Source organism: Musca autumnalis, unplaced genomic scaffold (assembly GCF_047663935.1).
Source record: "Musca autumnalis isolate F117 unplaced genomic scaffold, ASM4766393v1 scaffold_2, whole genome shotgun sequence".
NCBI lineage: Eukaryota > Metazoa > Arthropoda > Insecta > Diptera > Muscidae > Musca > Musca autumnalis.
This window is the reverse complement of record NW_027411755.1, coordinates 151,102,234-151,119,592: the sequence shown is the minus strand read 5'-3', so window position 1 is coordinate 151,119,592 and position 17,359 is coordinate 151,102,234. Positions and strand designations below refer to the sequence as shown.

Genomic DNA, 17,359 nt, shown 5'->3' with positions numbered 1-17,359 from the left:
TTGGTATATACAAGTATGGGTCTACGACCATTATTTCGATGCGTTACAAACTTTTTGGCCAAAACCAACCTATAATACCCTCCCCACATAGTGGTGTAGGGTATAACAATTAAGCAAACGGTATATTATACTAAGTTAGAAGGTGATCCACAGGATATCTACTATCTTCTGGAGTCAAATCTTTTCATCTCTATTTTGATTACAAAATGAATGTTGAGAATTTTTTATGGTCCAATTAATGCTTTAATTTTTTCCAAGCAAAAGTAAAGTTCTATGATATTCGAATTATAATTAGGCATTTAACGTCTTCTGTACAAGTTCTACAAGTCTTCTGCCAGAAGACCTTCTGGTCTTCTCACAAAGCTCTATTTTGAAGAGCTTTTACATAAATTTAGATAAAATCTTAATTATTAGATGATTCTATAAAAATCTAGAAGGACATCAGAATCTAGAAATTCATCGATCGATTTTATTTGTCATATTTTGTTGGCCCGTTTTATGACAAAAACGTCATTTTTTTAAGCTAAACATTAACATTTTGACTTTTTTGTCCACCATTTTCGTAAAATCTAATATGTTTTTACAAAATCGATCGATGAATGATGTCTTTGATAAGCCCACAAAAATATATTGCGATCGGCTTTATAAAAAGAGGGTTTCCGTACACGGCCATTTGCCACAAAACTTCGTGGTATTTTTCAAATTAAAATTCAGAAAGCAGATTTTGTTATGTTCTTTCAATTGAAGAAAATCTAAACAAAAGTTTCGTAGTTTTCTTGGATAAAATTCATGAAAAATGGCGTTTTAAGGCTCTCGAAGCATTCTAAAATGTTGGCTTACATGCATTTTAAAACCTTTTCATTAATTGCTTATAATTTTTACCGCATGCAGTTTTTATACCCTCCACCATAGTATGGAGGGTATTTCAAGTTTGTTGTTTTGTTTGTAACGCATTGAAATATATATTTTCGACCCTATAAAATATATATATTCTTGATCAGGATAAAATTCTGAGTCAATATAGCCATTTCTCATATGGCAATCACTCCAGCGTCCACAATAATTGAGCTAGAGCGCTGTATTTTTGCACCCGAGTGTATTTTTAGGCAAGTCAAGTTCGAAGATGGACTTTATCGGCCCACGTTTTGGTATAGCCCCCATATAACGGTACCTCCCGATTTCCGGTATTTTGGAGATTTTAGCTATATTTTTTGACCGAACTACCTGTTGTTTGACGTTTTGGGTTCCCAGAGGTAAATAAAAATACTCCACCAAAAATCATAAACATAGGTCCATGTTTTGGTATAGCCCCCATCAGGGACGTACGCAGGATTTCATTTCGGTGGGGGGGCCCAACTTGATCAAAAATCATGAAAATTTGAAATGTTGTGTAGAGTTACGTACAGCTATTTTAAAGGGTTTGTTAATTGATTTTATATGAAATAATAGGGGACCCGGCGAACTTCGTCTCGCAGTTTGTTAGGTACAGAACACTACTGTAAATTGGGACTAATATATATATTTTAAGCAAATAACACGTTTTGCGATGTAAATAAAAATATTTGGTAGCTCAGTCGAAGCAAAATAATATTAAAAAGCCCCTATTCGATTCATAATCGATGGTTTTCTGCAATTCTTGTTTTCACCACTGAACACGATATTTCAATCAAGCAATTGAATACGAAGGAAGGGATGTGATCGTAGGAATTTGAATTTAATACTGAATTAGTGCTTATTTAAATTTGCGTTTGAATCAATTAACCTATTCTGAGCAGAGGGATACGATCGTTATCAGGTAACCACCTTCGTCTACTTTTTTCTGACTTCTCTGTTTAACGTGATCTCTCGAATTCTACTTGCATTACAAATTCGGCTGTGGTAACACGGACAAATGCGGTAATTTAATTGGGACTGTACAATCCAGTACTTGGTTCATTGATCCTTGTTACCAGAGCTATTCTATTAGTTGTCGTTCTTTGTATGTTTCGGATGCTTGAAGTCTTGTCACACACGTGACTGTTGTCGATTACTTGGTCACCCTATATTTAATCTCGACGTAAATAACATAGTCAAATTAATATCACAAACTAATTAACGTTTAATTAGTATTTACCTACTTATGTCGCCCGATAAAGAATATATGTAAGTCCCTCCAGCACCTCCGATTTCTTGTTTTTTTTTTCTTTCCAATTTTGAATATCATCCTTTTTCGATGTACATACGTACAGTGTATCAACAGTACCAGTGTACATATGTATGTATTTGGCCATTTGTAATTACTTTTCAGCTCTGCGGGAACTAAACTGATTGAATTCATACTCCTTTTCAGTGGGGACATCATTTTTTAGTATCATGACTGGATCAATATATATCTGGTACAGCTAAAATTCTATACCACATAAATCGGAAGTTTATATTTCGAAGATGTTTTTACTTACGGTTTAAAAGTATACATATATGTATGCCACAACTTCACTTCCAATGAAATTACCTCCGAGCTCTTGATTTTTCAAATAACCCACCAATTTTGTGGATTTGTGCCTTTTTCCTCAAAATTGTGGAAACCACTTTCGATGTTATTATATTCATCGTTTGAATCGGAATCTGAAACCACCACTAATTTTTACAAACTCAAACTAATAGTACGTTTATATATAACCGGACTTAACAAACCCACTGGGTTTCAAATGTCAATTCCTACGTCAAATAAATCCCCATTGAGAAGGCTATAATATAAACATGGTCTAAGTCCTCTCCTTTTAAACATTTTTCGCTGTTAATTTCCTAAAAAGACGCTTGAAATTAAATAAAACAAGTAAAAAAGTGTCAGTCGGCTTTGCCGACAGATATATACCCTCAGCCAAAGTGAAGCGAAACTTTTACCTCCGGAGAGATCGAATGTATTTCAGGTCTCTTCAGAATTTGGCCCTTTTTGGACATTTGAACTTGCCGACTATAATGTGGAATAGGAATTAACTGCGCTAAGACACAAATGTTGAAATTTTGTAGGGCATGTACTCTTAGGGAGGACCTATATTGGCCATTTTATAAGTTTAACTAAATTCTGATAAAATATTAGGAGATCCAAAGTGATATATTTTAAATATTGGGGAGAAGAAATATGGACTTAGAAAAAACTTTTACCGTCGTAATGGTGGTAGCGTATGCAAATAGCTTCAACAAAAATCCAAGTGATTCGATAGCAGGACTTAAAGTGAACTTATCCGAAATTTTGTGTGAGAGGTACCAGAAGGAGTAGACAAATTCAGTCCATATTCGAACCTGATCTATATCTGGTAGATATATTAGGATGTGCAAAGTATGGATTACATCGGTCACTCCCATCAAGAGTTATCGTGCGCAAAATTTTTCCGAACATTTCTGAAGTTCTGTGGGGGAGGTACCTGAAGGAGTGGACCGATATAGCCCATCTTCGAATTTAAACTATGTTTTGGTAAAATATTACGAAGGCCAAATTTTGGACCGAATCGACAGATCCGTTCGAGAGTTATCTTGCGCTCCTACCACTACACAAGGTGTCATAAGGGCTTTTTGCAACTTTCCGGCCATTTTCTCGGGAAGTATGGGCTTGCCCCTGATGAAACTTGTACCTTCGTATAGGGAACTGTGAATACAAGATGTTACAACAAAAACCAAGTCGATTCGAGAGCAGGTCCTAAACTGAACTTTTCCGAAATTTTGTGTGGAAGGTACTCGAAGGAGTTTACCGATTGAGTCCATATTGGAACCTCATCTAAGTCTGGTAGAAATTTCATAATGTGCAAAGGATGGACCAAATCGATTACTCCCTTCAAGAGTTATCGTACGCACAAATTTTCCGAACATTTTCGAACTTTTGTGGGGGAGGTACCGGAAGGAGTGGACCGATATAATCCATCTTTGAACTTGATCTATGTTTGGACAAAATATTACGAAAGCCAAATTTTGGACTGAATCGGCAGATCCGTTCGAAAGTTATCTTGCGCTCCAACCACTACACACGGTGTCATAGGGTTTTTTGTAACTTTCAGGCTATTTTCTCAGGAAGTATGGACTTGCCCCTAATGAAACTTACAGCGTCGTATAGAGGACAGCGAATACAACTTGCGTAAACAAAAATCAAAGCGATTCGAGACCAGGTCCTAAACTGAACTTTTCCGAAATTTTGTGTGGGAGGTACCCGAAGGAGTGGACCGATTGAGTCCATATTGGAACCTCATCTAAGTTTGGTAGAAATTACACGATGTGCAAAGTATAGACCAAATCGGTTATTCCTTACAAGAGTTATCGTGCGCACAAGTTTTGCGACAATTTGTGAACATTTGTGGGGGAGGTACCTGAAGGAGTGGACCTATATGACCCACCTTCGAACTTAAATCGAATCTGGACAAAATATTTCGATACCCAAAATTTGAACCGATTCGATTAATCCGTTCGAGAGTTATCGTGCGCACCAGCCAGCCAGACAGACAGACAGACGGACAGACAGACAGACGGACGGACATTGCTAGATCTACTCAAAATTGTCTGAAACGGATATCGTACAAACATACTTGGGGTCTAAAACCATTATTTCGATGAGGCACATTTTTGGTCGTATCAAAGTGTAAATACCCTCTTTAGCCTAAAGGCTGAGGGTATAAAAACTGTCCAAATAGGTGTCAAGGTATACTCCAAACGCGAAGCTCGATAGAAATTTGTGGAAAAATTGACTTTCTTGAAAAAATATTTTTTCAAATTTTTCGCAAAGTTTCGCGATTTTTTTTAGGTTTTATCCTTTTCTGCCATGAGACCATTCCGAATTGGCGCGAATTGTCGAAATCTATTCAGCCGTTGTTGAGTTATAAGCGTAGTAACTAACATCATCCTTTTATATATATGTATATCGATTGGCACAAAAGTATATAAATTCAGTAGTATTTAGGGTACAATTTTAATTGTTTAAAGAGTATAAAATATAAGTCCTCGTATATTTAGTATTGAAAATAAACTATATCGAAATTTTTAATCATGTACGTCCACGGTATGGTATATTCCAGAATTTTACAACCGCAGAGAATTGCAATTGTTTATGCTATCACAAGATTTTCAGTATTTCGAAGATCTTAGATTAGATTTTGCGATTGCTCTTAATCCAATCCCTATATAACTCTATTCGCGAGTAGGGCGAATTAAGTTATACACGGGTTTAATGTGTTGGAGGGTATAGTTCGACCCGAACATAACCCCTTTATAGACTTCTATGAATTAATTACATCGAAAAAGAAGAATAACTCGAGTCCGCGAGTGTAGTTTGGACTTCTATATCCAGATATTGTGTCGATAACCTAAGAATGAAATATTATTTTATGTCATAAAAACGCCATATTTGCTTCCTTACTAGAAGTGATAGAGTCGGTGCAAGACAATTAAAAACTTCAGAAATTTAAAATCGGACGACACAGACTACGACTCATAGACTCCGAATCCTTCTCGCAGTACTGTATGAGGCTACAAAACTCATGTTTGGTCTATGCCAATGCATGGTCGAAACCAATATCAGAAATCAATCGGCAAACTCTTAGCTAAATCGTGACAAAACACTTTAAGTCGAAAAAAGTCCATGATTGTTGTTCCAGCTGTATTCTCTACTTTCGATGATATTTAACACTTTGCTGGACTCAGTTCTTGCAACTTATTGGAACTAGAATTTAAATATTTCTTAAATTAAATGTATTGCTTCAATGTAAAATAGTTTTGACAAATAACAATCGATCCTTAAAGAACCCCACATAATTATTCGCTAATAATAAGCAAATTAATCAATTGTGTCCAAAAGAGTTTTATATTTGTCATAACTTGTAATCGGTTGGAAACGAATTAAAAAAATCGTCAATTTTGATTTCTGAAAAATTTGCCGAAAGATATGTGCCCTCAGCCTGTGTGAATTTGCGACAATGAACAGATCGAATACGAGCTACACAACCCCAAATATTTTTCCCCAAAAATTATGTATTCAGAGAGTTGGACGAAAATAAATTGGTAATAAAAATATAACTGAAGATATTGTCAAAACATATTCTCTTGAAACTTGATGTAATTAAAGTAATTTTACTATATTTGAAGGAGTGGACCGGTATAACCTATATTAGGTTCGACCTATGTCAAGCAAGAAATATTGCGATGTGCAAAGCTTAAATAGAATCGATTACTCTCTTCGAGAGATATAGTATGCACCATTTTAACGAAAAATTTTGAACTTTTATGGCGGATTTACCGATATGACTTAAACTTAAAATATTACGAGATCCACAACTTTGACCAAATTAGTTCATCCGTTCGACAGTTATCATGCGCTCCATCCTGCCAGACAAACAGGGATACAGACAGACGGTCGGTGCTAAATGCCCTAAAGGCTGAGGGTATAATTATACCGTCCAACACTAAAAATGCAAACAACTTCTAATAGACATTTTTCGTTTTGAATTTTCATATCCGATTAGAATTTTATGGCTTCATCTAAACCAGTCTATAACGTACTTTTTTCGCAATATTTGTTTTCCAGTCGTTAGCAATATTGTAGCCCGACCTTAGGCAGCAAAACTTATATGTCATACAAAAAATCGATTAAATATAGAAAATTTTACACCATTTCTGAAATTCTAGTCAATAGCTGCTAAACCATTGGGAGCTGAACCGTGTTATCTTTGGAAAATTTCCCAAAAATTGCGCTTAACAATTCCTAGGATCATTGTGAAGATGTAAAATGCTTCCTTCATGTTGTTTCAGCAGTATTTTATGTCACTCTTTTTACATCATGTATATCAAACACTGTTGGCACGAACAGATTATTCTCAAATTTGGCAATTCGTGGTGAATTATTGATATATTTATTAAATGATAGTTGAAAAATATTCTAGGTACACCGTGATAGAGACATTAGACAACAAAGGCGTGTTCAGATGAATTGTGTATCACATTCAAGCGAACAATTTGAAAGTTTGGAAGATAGGGTACAAACTATATCCAAAATGTGGTATTTTTAGATATTGCATACATTTTATAGCGCTTATGCAGTTTTTCGAGTCGATTTTTTGTAAAAATATTTTCTTTGTTCCCTTTAAGTTTGCTAAAAAAGTTCGAATTGGTTTCCGCGATATAGCCCCGATTCAATATTTAGCAATTTTAAGATGAGGACATAAAATCTTAGCTGGATCTGACAAAACAATACCCAACTAGTGTTTTTGTCGTTTGGGTCTGTACTTTCATTAAATCGTCGGTAGAAGGTGTTTGCACACGACTACCTTAAAAATGTTGGACAGTGTTATACTACGTTGATGATAGTGAAAAAATTCTAGTGGAATTGCTGATATAGCAGATTTTAGCAGTTTTTGACGCAAACAAATTCATTTTCCATCATTATTTTCTTCTGCCGGTCCACTTGCTCACCTGTGGCACTCGGTCCTCGGAAATTAACAGAGGGACATAATACTGGCTGAGCAGATTTATAGCTCTACGTTTTGCACGGTCAATGAGGACGCCCCTACCCGAATTGACAAAGATTATCACAGTTAGCCAGATGTAACCATCGTGACAACTGGTCTGACAAATGAAGTCACCTGGCAATCACTCGTTTCTCTTTGGTCAGACCATCTCCCCATAATTGTTTCCATCAGTGGGGCGCCCGATTGCATCACTTTTGAACGCCGCACTTTCATCAATCATGGGAAAGCTAATTGTCCCAGTTTCGGAAAGTTCACTTATCACCGCCTCAGATATCTGCCCAATGCTTCTGATGTTAGGGTAGAAACAAGGACGTCTCAAGACATCAACACTGCTACAACCGCTCGCCATATACCTGCTGGTCGAATACGTGAGTCAAAATTTCCCAGCAGATGCGAAGGGACTAGGAAATGAGAGTCATCAGTTTCGTCATGCCAACATCAATGATCCCAGAGTCAATGAGCGGACACTGGAAGTTAACAGGTTGATTGGTGGCCATAAGAGGAGCACGTGCAAATTCATTTGAAGAGTTGCAACATTGAATCTGGAATTAGTAAATTGTGGGCAACAATGAAGTTACTCTCGAACCCTGGAAAGAAGGAAGATAAGACCTCAGTCACATTTGGCAATGTATCGCTGACTGGTCCGAAGAGTTGCGCAAGTTATTTCAATGGACAGTTTGTCGGGCATCCCTGGAGTGACAGGGCGAAGAGTAAGAGTACTGCGTCGCATTATATCTCTTCCTACCAAGGTTGAATCACCACAATTTACAAAGGATGATGTTGCGAATGATGTTGAAATGTCATCAGGAACGCGAAAATTATCCAAAGCGATGGGCCCTGATGGAATCTCCATGGTAATGCTGAAATAGCAGGATGACCGGGAGTCAAGTATCTCACTAAAGATATCATCCTGTCGCTAGCCACCCACATCGTTCCCGAAGTTTGGGAAATGGGCAGGGTGGTCCCGCTACTGAAGGAGGGCAATTACGCCAGCAAAGATGAATGGTACAGATCGATTTCGCTTTTGTAGCCTGTAGCAAAGACCCTTGAGGCAACATAGAGTGCCGAAAGCAGCACACCACGACAATAGCGCTGCACGCTATCTCTACACTTATTAGTTGAGAACTCAACCAGAACATGTCGTGCGAAAGAACAGTGGTGGTGGTGCCTGACTTATCAAAACTCTTCGATACTCTCAAGCAATCTACGCTGTTTAATTACACTACGGCCAAGTTTGAATTCAGGGACAAGAAATCCAAACTTCGTAGAGTGATACAGAAAGATTCCCCACTTGGGGTGATATCTCCCGAATTGTTAAAACTCTACATCTCCTGGATTCCACCCCCTCTAGACGGAATTAACGTATGCAGATGATGGTACGATCTTGGCGTCAGTTACCTTCCCTGATGTCATTTGTGAAAGGCTGAACTCCTATTTGAATGATCTTACCACCTTTCTTCACGTGAGGAATGTACAAATATCTCCCACTAAATCTACGGCCACTCTGTTCACCACATGGACCGCAGAGGAGAGAACAGAGTTAAATGTCATGGTCAATGGTAGCAGAATTCCGAACACTGTTTCCACCTGTGTCCTTCGCCGATTCTCCCGTCGGAGTCAGCTCGATCGATGATTGCAACTCTACAGTCGTTTACGGGCATCATGGCGATCGGTCTGGCGTAGGGCTTTTTTCGTGGCAGCTGCGTTGGAAGTTGACTCCACTATGGAGTCCACAACCATTCTAACTTCCATACCTTCATTCTCCTTACAAGGGGTAAGATTAGTGATGCTGCCAAACTATCGGCCACCTTGGTTTACCACTATGCCAGAAATAATGAACCTCCGAAGATCTGTTTCGACAAGCAACCTGTGACCTTCGTCGAATCTCCCGTCGGAATGAGCTCGATCGATGATTGTCACTCGAAAGTCGTTTGCTGGCATCATTGGGATCGGTCTGGCTTAGGGCTTGTTCCGTGGCAGCTGCGTAGGAGGTCAACCATTGACCATCCGAGAACTCATCGTTTTTTTTTTTTTTTTGGCAAGGGCCTTCTGAAGAACGGACCCGTTTCACACTTTTATTCTATGAAGCTTAGACCATCTTCTCAGTAGATGATGGTTTCTCAGTTGGTCCAACCACCTTTACTTCCTTCCTTGCAGACCCCTTCGCCAAATGGTCGCCTTAACGGAAGTCATTTTTCTAGGGGTAGGCTCTTTAGCCTTCTTCATTCCCTTCTGTGTTGAGCTCGACTTTGGAGTAGAGGTCGACTTCACCTTTTTGGCCTGGGGCAGTAGGTCGCTTCTATTTTTTTGCTTTCTGCCGCAGTCATTTAAGGGGATTTAGTTTGAGCAACTGCTAGGGCTGCAAGGAATATCCTGTCCACCTGAAGTTCACGTCGGGATACCTCAGCTTGCTTCTGAAGAAGACGATTTCCCTTTCAATATGCAAATTAGCGTCTCGTCCCACGAATTTGTGTATCATTAACTTCTCTGAAATTGGGGTCATTAACTGTTGTTGAAGCCTCCTTGCATTCCCCATGATCAGTAAATAAATCCCACTGGATTCTTCCTTTGATGAATCCGCTAAAAAGGCGTATAAATATTGACAGGCCTAAGCTTATATGGAGCAAACAAGTGGATGAAGAGATGAAAAGGCGCGGTATTCCAGAAATCGAAGCAGTAAACAGAGAAAGTTGGAGATCTTTTCTTAGTTCGACTTATGGAAAAAAAGTTCTGTAATGGGCCAGCTATGTAAGTAAGTAAGGATTCTGCCTTTGACGTTCTTACCGACACGTGCCGATATAGGACCAGCTGAAACTGGATTTGCATCCAGTTGAGCATCAGAGTCCATGCTCTCTTCGTCCATTTTACTCTGTTTCTTCCCTAGTATACTTTGCAGGTATCACGGCACTGTCCAGCTAATCTTCAGTTAGAGTCAAATTGAGAAACATGTTCTGCGGGGGTATATCTCGATCAAGTGTGTCCAGTTGGCCGAGGAGTACCCTACTTTGTGTATCTAAGCTATCCTCAAGAGTCTTCAGGGTTCCGTGTCATACCTGCCCAATGAATTATATCTGTCCTAGACTGTCTTTACCGTTATCCATAAAGATTGCCGGTTCGTCAACATTCTTATCATTAGTATTTTTTGAACAGCTGAAGGTGTCAATGCATCCACACCTAAAACAACCGGATCAAAATCACTTGATACCGACGACACATGACCTGTGGTCTCAGCAATGCTTGCCGCCGGTACTGGTTTATTTAGGCCCTTGACCGTAACTTTATTCCGTTTATTTTTCCTACCTATCGTAGTTGTTTATTTAAGGGGAATAACCCCGATCCATTTTTGGTCCACGAGAGAAGATATAAGCATCATATTTTATAGGTTACCACTGTTAGAAGCCCCTCCTCTAACACCAGTATATTGAATATCCAGAGGATCCCCAAGATTGAAGAGCCATGTTGGATCAGGTCTGTCGAAAAGTTAATTTCATGCAGTTCTAATTCAACGTTCCGCAACAACCAGAAAAGAATGACATCTCCATTGGGCTAGGTTTGTCCATAAGTCAAAGCCAGATATTTGCAATTTGTGAATTCCGAAGAAAAACGGTTTTAAGGCCGGGATTTATTTTTGTTATGAAACATTGAGTGTATATTTCTGTTTGGAAAAATCATTGAAATTTTTGTCCCATTCAAACTGTTTCTACATGAGAACATATTATATTGTGCAGTTAAATGGAAGTCAACATCTGAGGTTCCGATTGGAATTATCTTACAGAAAATTCTTCAACCTATTTCCAACGATTTCATAAGAAACACTACATATTCTAAAATTATCTTGCCTTAAAAACGGCTTTGATGTAATGGTATCAGTTGATCGGATTTCACCAACTATATTGCCCTCCATTAAATTGAATTTATGACTAGTTCTCTAGCATTGCATATTTCCAATTATAAGTAGCTTAACGTAGGTACTGTAACCTCTGAACGAGATTCATTAACAAAAACATAAAAGCAGCAGTAGAAACTTCAGTATCGACACTAAACACCAAAACAGCCAACCAACCTGCCAGCCAGCTAACGATATTGAATAGCATCTTTAGTCTTTAGCCTGATTTAAATGCATTCTTAATATCGCGTAATAAACGCTATTTGTACTCGTATTTTTATTCTAAAAACACTTGCTGACAAATGGAAAGACAAACGAAAGGACAGACAGACAAACATACAGTTATTTGCAACTTCATATATTGGTATCTGTTTACCTGACAAAACGTAAACAGCCACTTTAAAAACACATGTGTCGTATCTGTCTGCATCAGAATTCATCTTCACCAATCGAAGAAGACGACGACGATCAATGCGCGACGTTGTTGTGCAGCAGATGAAGCTTGAATTTGTGAATATTAGAAACACAGCAGAAATCACCAGTCATTTGAACTTGAATAGAACATTATGCTGGTAATAACTTGGCCACAAAGACATCATCAGCCAATTGATGCATTCAAGAATGTTGGTTTCCCCCATGGAGATTCTTCGTTGTCTTCTTCTTCTTGTTCTTATTCGGTTTTTAGCTCCATTGGTTATATTGTGGGGTTTTCTGCAGTTCATTCAATTCGTATTCACGTTTGGCGATTTAATCGACTTCAGTTCTATAACAAACCAAATGAAAACGAGAAAAAAACTTGAACACGATTTTGATGGTCATTTGTTTTCCTTTTAAGCGAGCGGTTTCATTTTGAGCTGGCATGTAATATCTGTGTCGAATCATATTTTAAATTGCTAAAAAGAGGTCCATATGAATGAATCTGAGTAGGTTTAATGTGATTTTTAACGCTCATCTTATTCGCTTTAGCAGTGACATAGGATAACAGTAGCATTTTTGCGTTTCTACTCAACGAATAATCGATGTTCTAAGGCTTAGGAATTTGATTAAGTTAGAGTACTCAGTAGTGGATGATATATCGAATAAAGTTAAGAGTAACCATATTTTTCATATTTGGAACCGCTCCGATACTGAATTCATACCGGATATAGAATCAAAGTTGTATGAAAGTGTCCACACACACAATCGGAAAGTTCCGTCGAATAAAAATTAAATCGGGGTTCTATTAATTAAATACTAGTTTACTGTCCACACGTCCTCCTGTCCTCCTTAGGAGGCCTTCTATTCTGTAGAAGCCTCCTTAGGAGGCCTTCTATTCTATAGATGCCTCCTTAGGAGGCCTTCTATTCTATAGAAGCCTCCTTAGGAGGCCTTCTATTCTATAGAAGCCTCCTTAGGAGGCCTTCTATTCTATAGAAGCCTCCTTAGGAGGCCTTCTATTCTATAGAAGCCTCCTTAGGAGGCCTTCTATTCTATAGAAGGCCTTCTATTCTGTAGAAGCCTCCTTAGGAGGCCTTCTATTCTATAGAAGCCTCCTTAGGAGGCCTTTTATTCTATAGAAGCCTCCTTAGGAGGCCTTCTATTCTATAGAAGCCTCCTTAGGAGGCCTTCTATTCTATAGAAGCCTCCTTAGGAGGCCTTCTATTCTATAGAAGCCTCCTTAGGATACTTTCTATTCTGTAGAAGCCTCCTTAGGAGGCCTTTTATTCCATAGAAGCCTCCTTAGGAGGCCTTCTATTCTATAGAAGCCTCGTTAGGAGGCCTTCTATTCTATAGAGGCCTTCTATTTTATAGAAGCCTCCTTAGGAGGCCTTCTATTCTATAGAAGCTTCCTTAGGAGGCCTTCTATTTTATAGAAGCCTCCTTAGGAGGCCTTCTATTCTATAGAAGCCTCCTTAGGAGACTTTCTATTCTATAGAAGCTGAAATACACAGGAAATGTAAGCCAACATTACACCAGGGGTTTTTCACCCCCGAAAATGTTGATGTTGCGGAGGCTCCCAATCACGCTTCCAATAATAAATGGAATTATTGTGCGCTTCGATCAGCAGATAAGTTAGGTGGTGGCATATCTTGATGAAGTTGTAGTACTGATAAGTGGTAAAATTTTACCAATGAGCTTTGGTACAACGGTAATTCTGGGTCCATGGCAATGGTCTCGGAATGAACCCAGCGAAGATGGAAGAGGGATTTTGGAGGAGGCCTTTTATTCTATAGAAGCCTCCTTAGGAGGCCTTCTATTCTATAGAAGCCTCGTTAGGAGGCCTTCTATTCTATAGAAGCCTCCTTAGGATGCCTTCTATTCTGTAGAAGCCTCCTTAGGAGGCCTTCTATTCTATAGAAGCCTCCTTAGGAGGCCTTCTATTCTATAGAAGCCTCCTTAGGAGGCCTTCTATTCTATAGAAGCTTCCTTAGGAGGCCTTCTATTCTATAGAAGCCTCGTTTTTTTTTGGTCGGGGAAAAAATCTTCGAAAGACTCTGGCTACCTGATTTCGCCAGGTGTGCGAGACTTTAACACGCTAAAATAACCCCTTTACTCTGATCCTCTATCCCTGCGGTACCGCCGTATGAGCATTTCGTCGCAGGGGGGAATGTTCTAAAGAACGCTGCTATGTATTATTCGCCTTCGAATCTCATCTTGTCGGCGTAGTTCCAATATGATTGTCTTCACATATTCAGAGACATATTCCCAATTGTCAAGAGACACCATCATTATTTCAATTATATTTTCAACATGTACTTCACTGTTAACTTGCCGCTCTAAGTTTGCCCTCGCTACAATAAAGCGCGGACACAAAAAGAAAACATGATAAGGGTCTTCTACTTGCTCCACACAACATGGACAATTAGGGGAGTGGTCCAGGCCAAAACGATATAAATAGGACCTAAAGCATCCATGTCCGGAAAGAAATTGGGTTAGATAAAAATTTAAATAACCATGCCGCCTGTTTAACCAACTATCCACATTCCGTATTAGTGAATACGTCCATCTACCTTTTGTAGATACTGTCCACCTGTTTTGCCACTCGATAATGCTCCGTCTTCTTGCTATGTCGGGATCTATGTCGGTTTCCCGCGATCTTCGGGAATTGAATACGAATTCAGATTCTCTCGTTAGGATATCAATAGGTATCATAGCGGCGATAACATAGGCTGCATCGTCAGACACAGTCCTATATGCACAGCATACACGTAGTGCTGTAAGTCTATATACCGAGCCAATCTTTGCATAGTACGTGGCGTACCTCGTGGATTGTGCCCATATTGGTGCTGCGTAGAGAATTATATTTTTGACTACTCCTGCAAGAATTTTTCTACTTAAGTATCTTGGTCCCCTTGTGTTTGGCATAATACGGCACAGCGCTTTACAAGCGTTTCCGGCTTTTGCCTTTATGTAGTCTAAGTGGTCTTTAAAAGACAGGCGATTGTCTATGATAACGCCGAGGTATTTCAGACTTTCCGCTGTTGTTATTGTGCATTCTCCAATTTGAATATTTATTCTTTCCACCACCCTACGACTTGTAATTAAGACTGCTTCCGTTTTTTGATCGGCTAATGCCAGGCCTTGGGAGAACAACCATGATCTGACCAACTGTATGCTGGCCTCTGTTACTGTTCTTGCTTCTTCGGTTGTTTTTGCAACAATAACCAGCGCGATATCATCCGCAAACCCAATGATATTAGCTTTCTGTGGAAGTTTGAGCCGTAAAACGCCATCATACATCACGTTCCATAGAAGCGGTCCAAGAACGGATCCTTGTGGTACTCCTCCTGTTATTTGGTATTCCTTTGTACCTTCTTCAGTTTCATATATCAGGATTCTGTTGCGGAAGTAGTCCTGGATTATGGCAACAAGATATGCCGGGACATTTAACCGTCGCAGAGCCTTTAAGATATTCTCCCAATTGGCTGAGTTGAATGCGTTTTTAACGTCTAGTGTTACGACCACACAGTATTCTTTTGTCCCTTTTTTCCAGCTTTGACCATGAATTGCTGCCTTTGCGATGTCGATTACCATTTTTGTTGCATCAATCGTAGATCTCCTTTTCCTAAAGCCAAATTGACATTCGGATAAGCCTTCTGCACGTTCGATGCACTCCTCCAGTCTATCGCGGATAATGCTCTCAAGGAGTTTTCCGCATGTATCTATCATACATAGTGGGCGATATGACGAGGGGTTTCCCAGAGGCTTGCCATTTTTAGGCAGTAGCACTAGCCTTTGCCTTTTCCATATTGATGGAAAGGATCCAAATTCCAAGCATGTGTTAAATAATTTAAGCAACTGTCCACCACAGCACTTCACAATCTCTTTTAGGACATAATTGGGAATTCCATCTAGGCCTGGCACTTTAGAGTCATCGAATTTCGAGACGGCAAGATTTATCTCCGCTGATGTGACAGGGGGGTAAACAAACTGTCCACCGGGGTCGTATGTTGCCCATGTTGCTACCTTTTGATGAGGAAAGAGGTGATTCACAATATTTCTTAGCGTTTTAGCATCTGTAGGTGTATTTGAGCTAAAGCACTTCAGTTTTTTAGTCACAATCTTGTAGGCTAATCCAAACGGCTGGTTTTCTACATCATCACAAATTGTTAGGAAACATGCTCTTTTGCTTCTTTGTATGGCTTTTTTGAGAGCTTTCTTTTTCATCTTGAGAATCTGTCTATAAGTTTCGTTATCGTCTCTATCTCGTGTTCTTACAAAGCGTCTTCTAGCACGAAGACACTCCTTGCGTAATTCAGCGATTTCAGCGTTCCACCAATATACTGGGGCTTTACCTACTCCTCGTTTTCTCTTTTTCATGGATGCGTTGCATGCCTGTGTTGTCTGTAGTATTAGCTTTTTAGCCATGTTTTCCGGAGTTCCCTGCAGTTCTGTGCCTTCCATACATAGGGCGAATATTTCTTTATCTAGTGAGTCTCTTTTCCAGCCAATTACTTCTGGCGTTCGAACCGTTGATGTTATTGTTGCAGCATCGTTATACTTAATGATTATGGCGCTATGATCACTATAAGTGAACATGTCACTGATTTGCCAGTTAAACCGGTCATAGATGCTTGTACTGGCAAAGGTGATATCGATTATAGAACTTCCACCATTTCGATTGAATGTTGGAGTGCTGCCCGAGTTTAAAAGTTCCACGTCTAGTTGTGCAAATGATTCTAATAATATTCGACCCCTTTCGTTTGTTCTTGGGCTGCCCCATTCTGTCGCCCAAGCATTGAAGTCGCCCGCTATCAAAATTGGACTTTTGGACGAAGCATCATTTACTAGCTTGGTAATAATGTGTTTATACTCCTCAATATCATATCTTGGCGGTAGGTAACAGCTGTAAACTGTTAAACCAGCGACAGTAGCTCGAACAAATCCGAGTTCAGAATTCAAGACATTCTGCATTGGTTTGTTTATGGACCACAACGTGGATGTGCCAGATGTATCACAATACCAGTTTGATGAACTAATGTTCCGATAGGGCTCGCTGATAATTGCTAGATCCACCTCTAGTTCTCGAACTGTCTGTTTTAACAGATCTTGAGCAGCCTCGCAATGATTTAGATTTAATTGTATCACTTTCATATTGATCCTCTAAGTTGGCGTAGAGCTTCCTTATATCTCGGACACACAGTCGACCCAGTGACGTGGCTACGGTTTACCAATGGATCTTTGCACAGCATACACATGGGAGGATTTTTACAAGCAGCAACCCTGTGACCCGCTTCTCCACAGCAAATGCAGCGTCCTGAATTGTCATTTGGGTTTTTACATCTAGCTGCCGTATGTCCAAAGTCTAGACATTTATAGCACCTTGTTGGTATTAACTTTTCACGAACTCGACAGTCCGCCCATCCAATCCGTACTATTCTTTTCTGCAAAAGTATATTAGCAAACGGCGAGCTTAGGAAAACAGTAGCCGTTTGCGTACCTCTGTAGGCTTTTCTTAAAGATTTTATTGCACTTGGTTGCAATTCTTTAAACTCGTCCGAAATGTCGA

At 39.4% G+C, this 17,359-nt stretch overlaps 1 protein-coding gene across 1 annotated transcript; it reads right to left on the bottom strand.

Moving 5' to 3' along the window:
* Nucleotides 1-9,125: 9,125 nt before the first annotated feature.
* LOC141392413 (uncharacterized) lies at nucleotides 9,126-16,944 on the bottom strand. Its single transcript, XM_073965357.1, has 2 exons — nucleotides 16,069-16,944; nucleotides 9,126-9,245 (listed from the first exon to the last, which is right to left on the bottom strand). The coding sequence occupies exons 1-2, from the start codon at nucleotides 16,942-16,944 to the stop codon at nucleotides 9,126-9,128; spliced, it is 996 nt and encodes a 331-aa protein (XP_073821458.1).
* Between the last annotated feature and the right edge of the window lie 415 nt (nucleotides 16,945-17,359).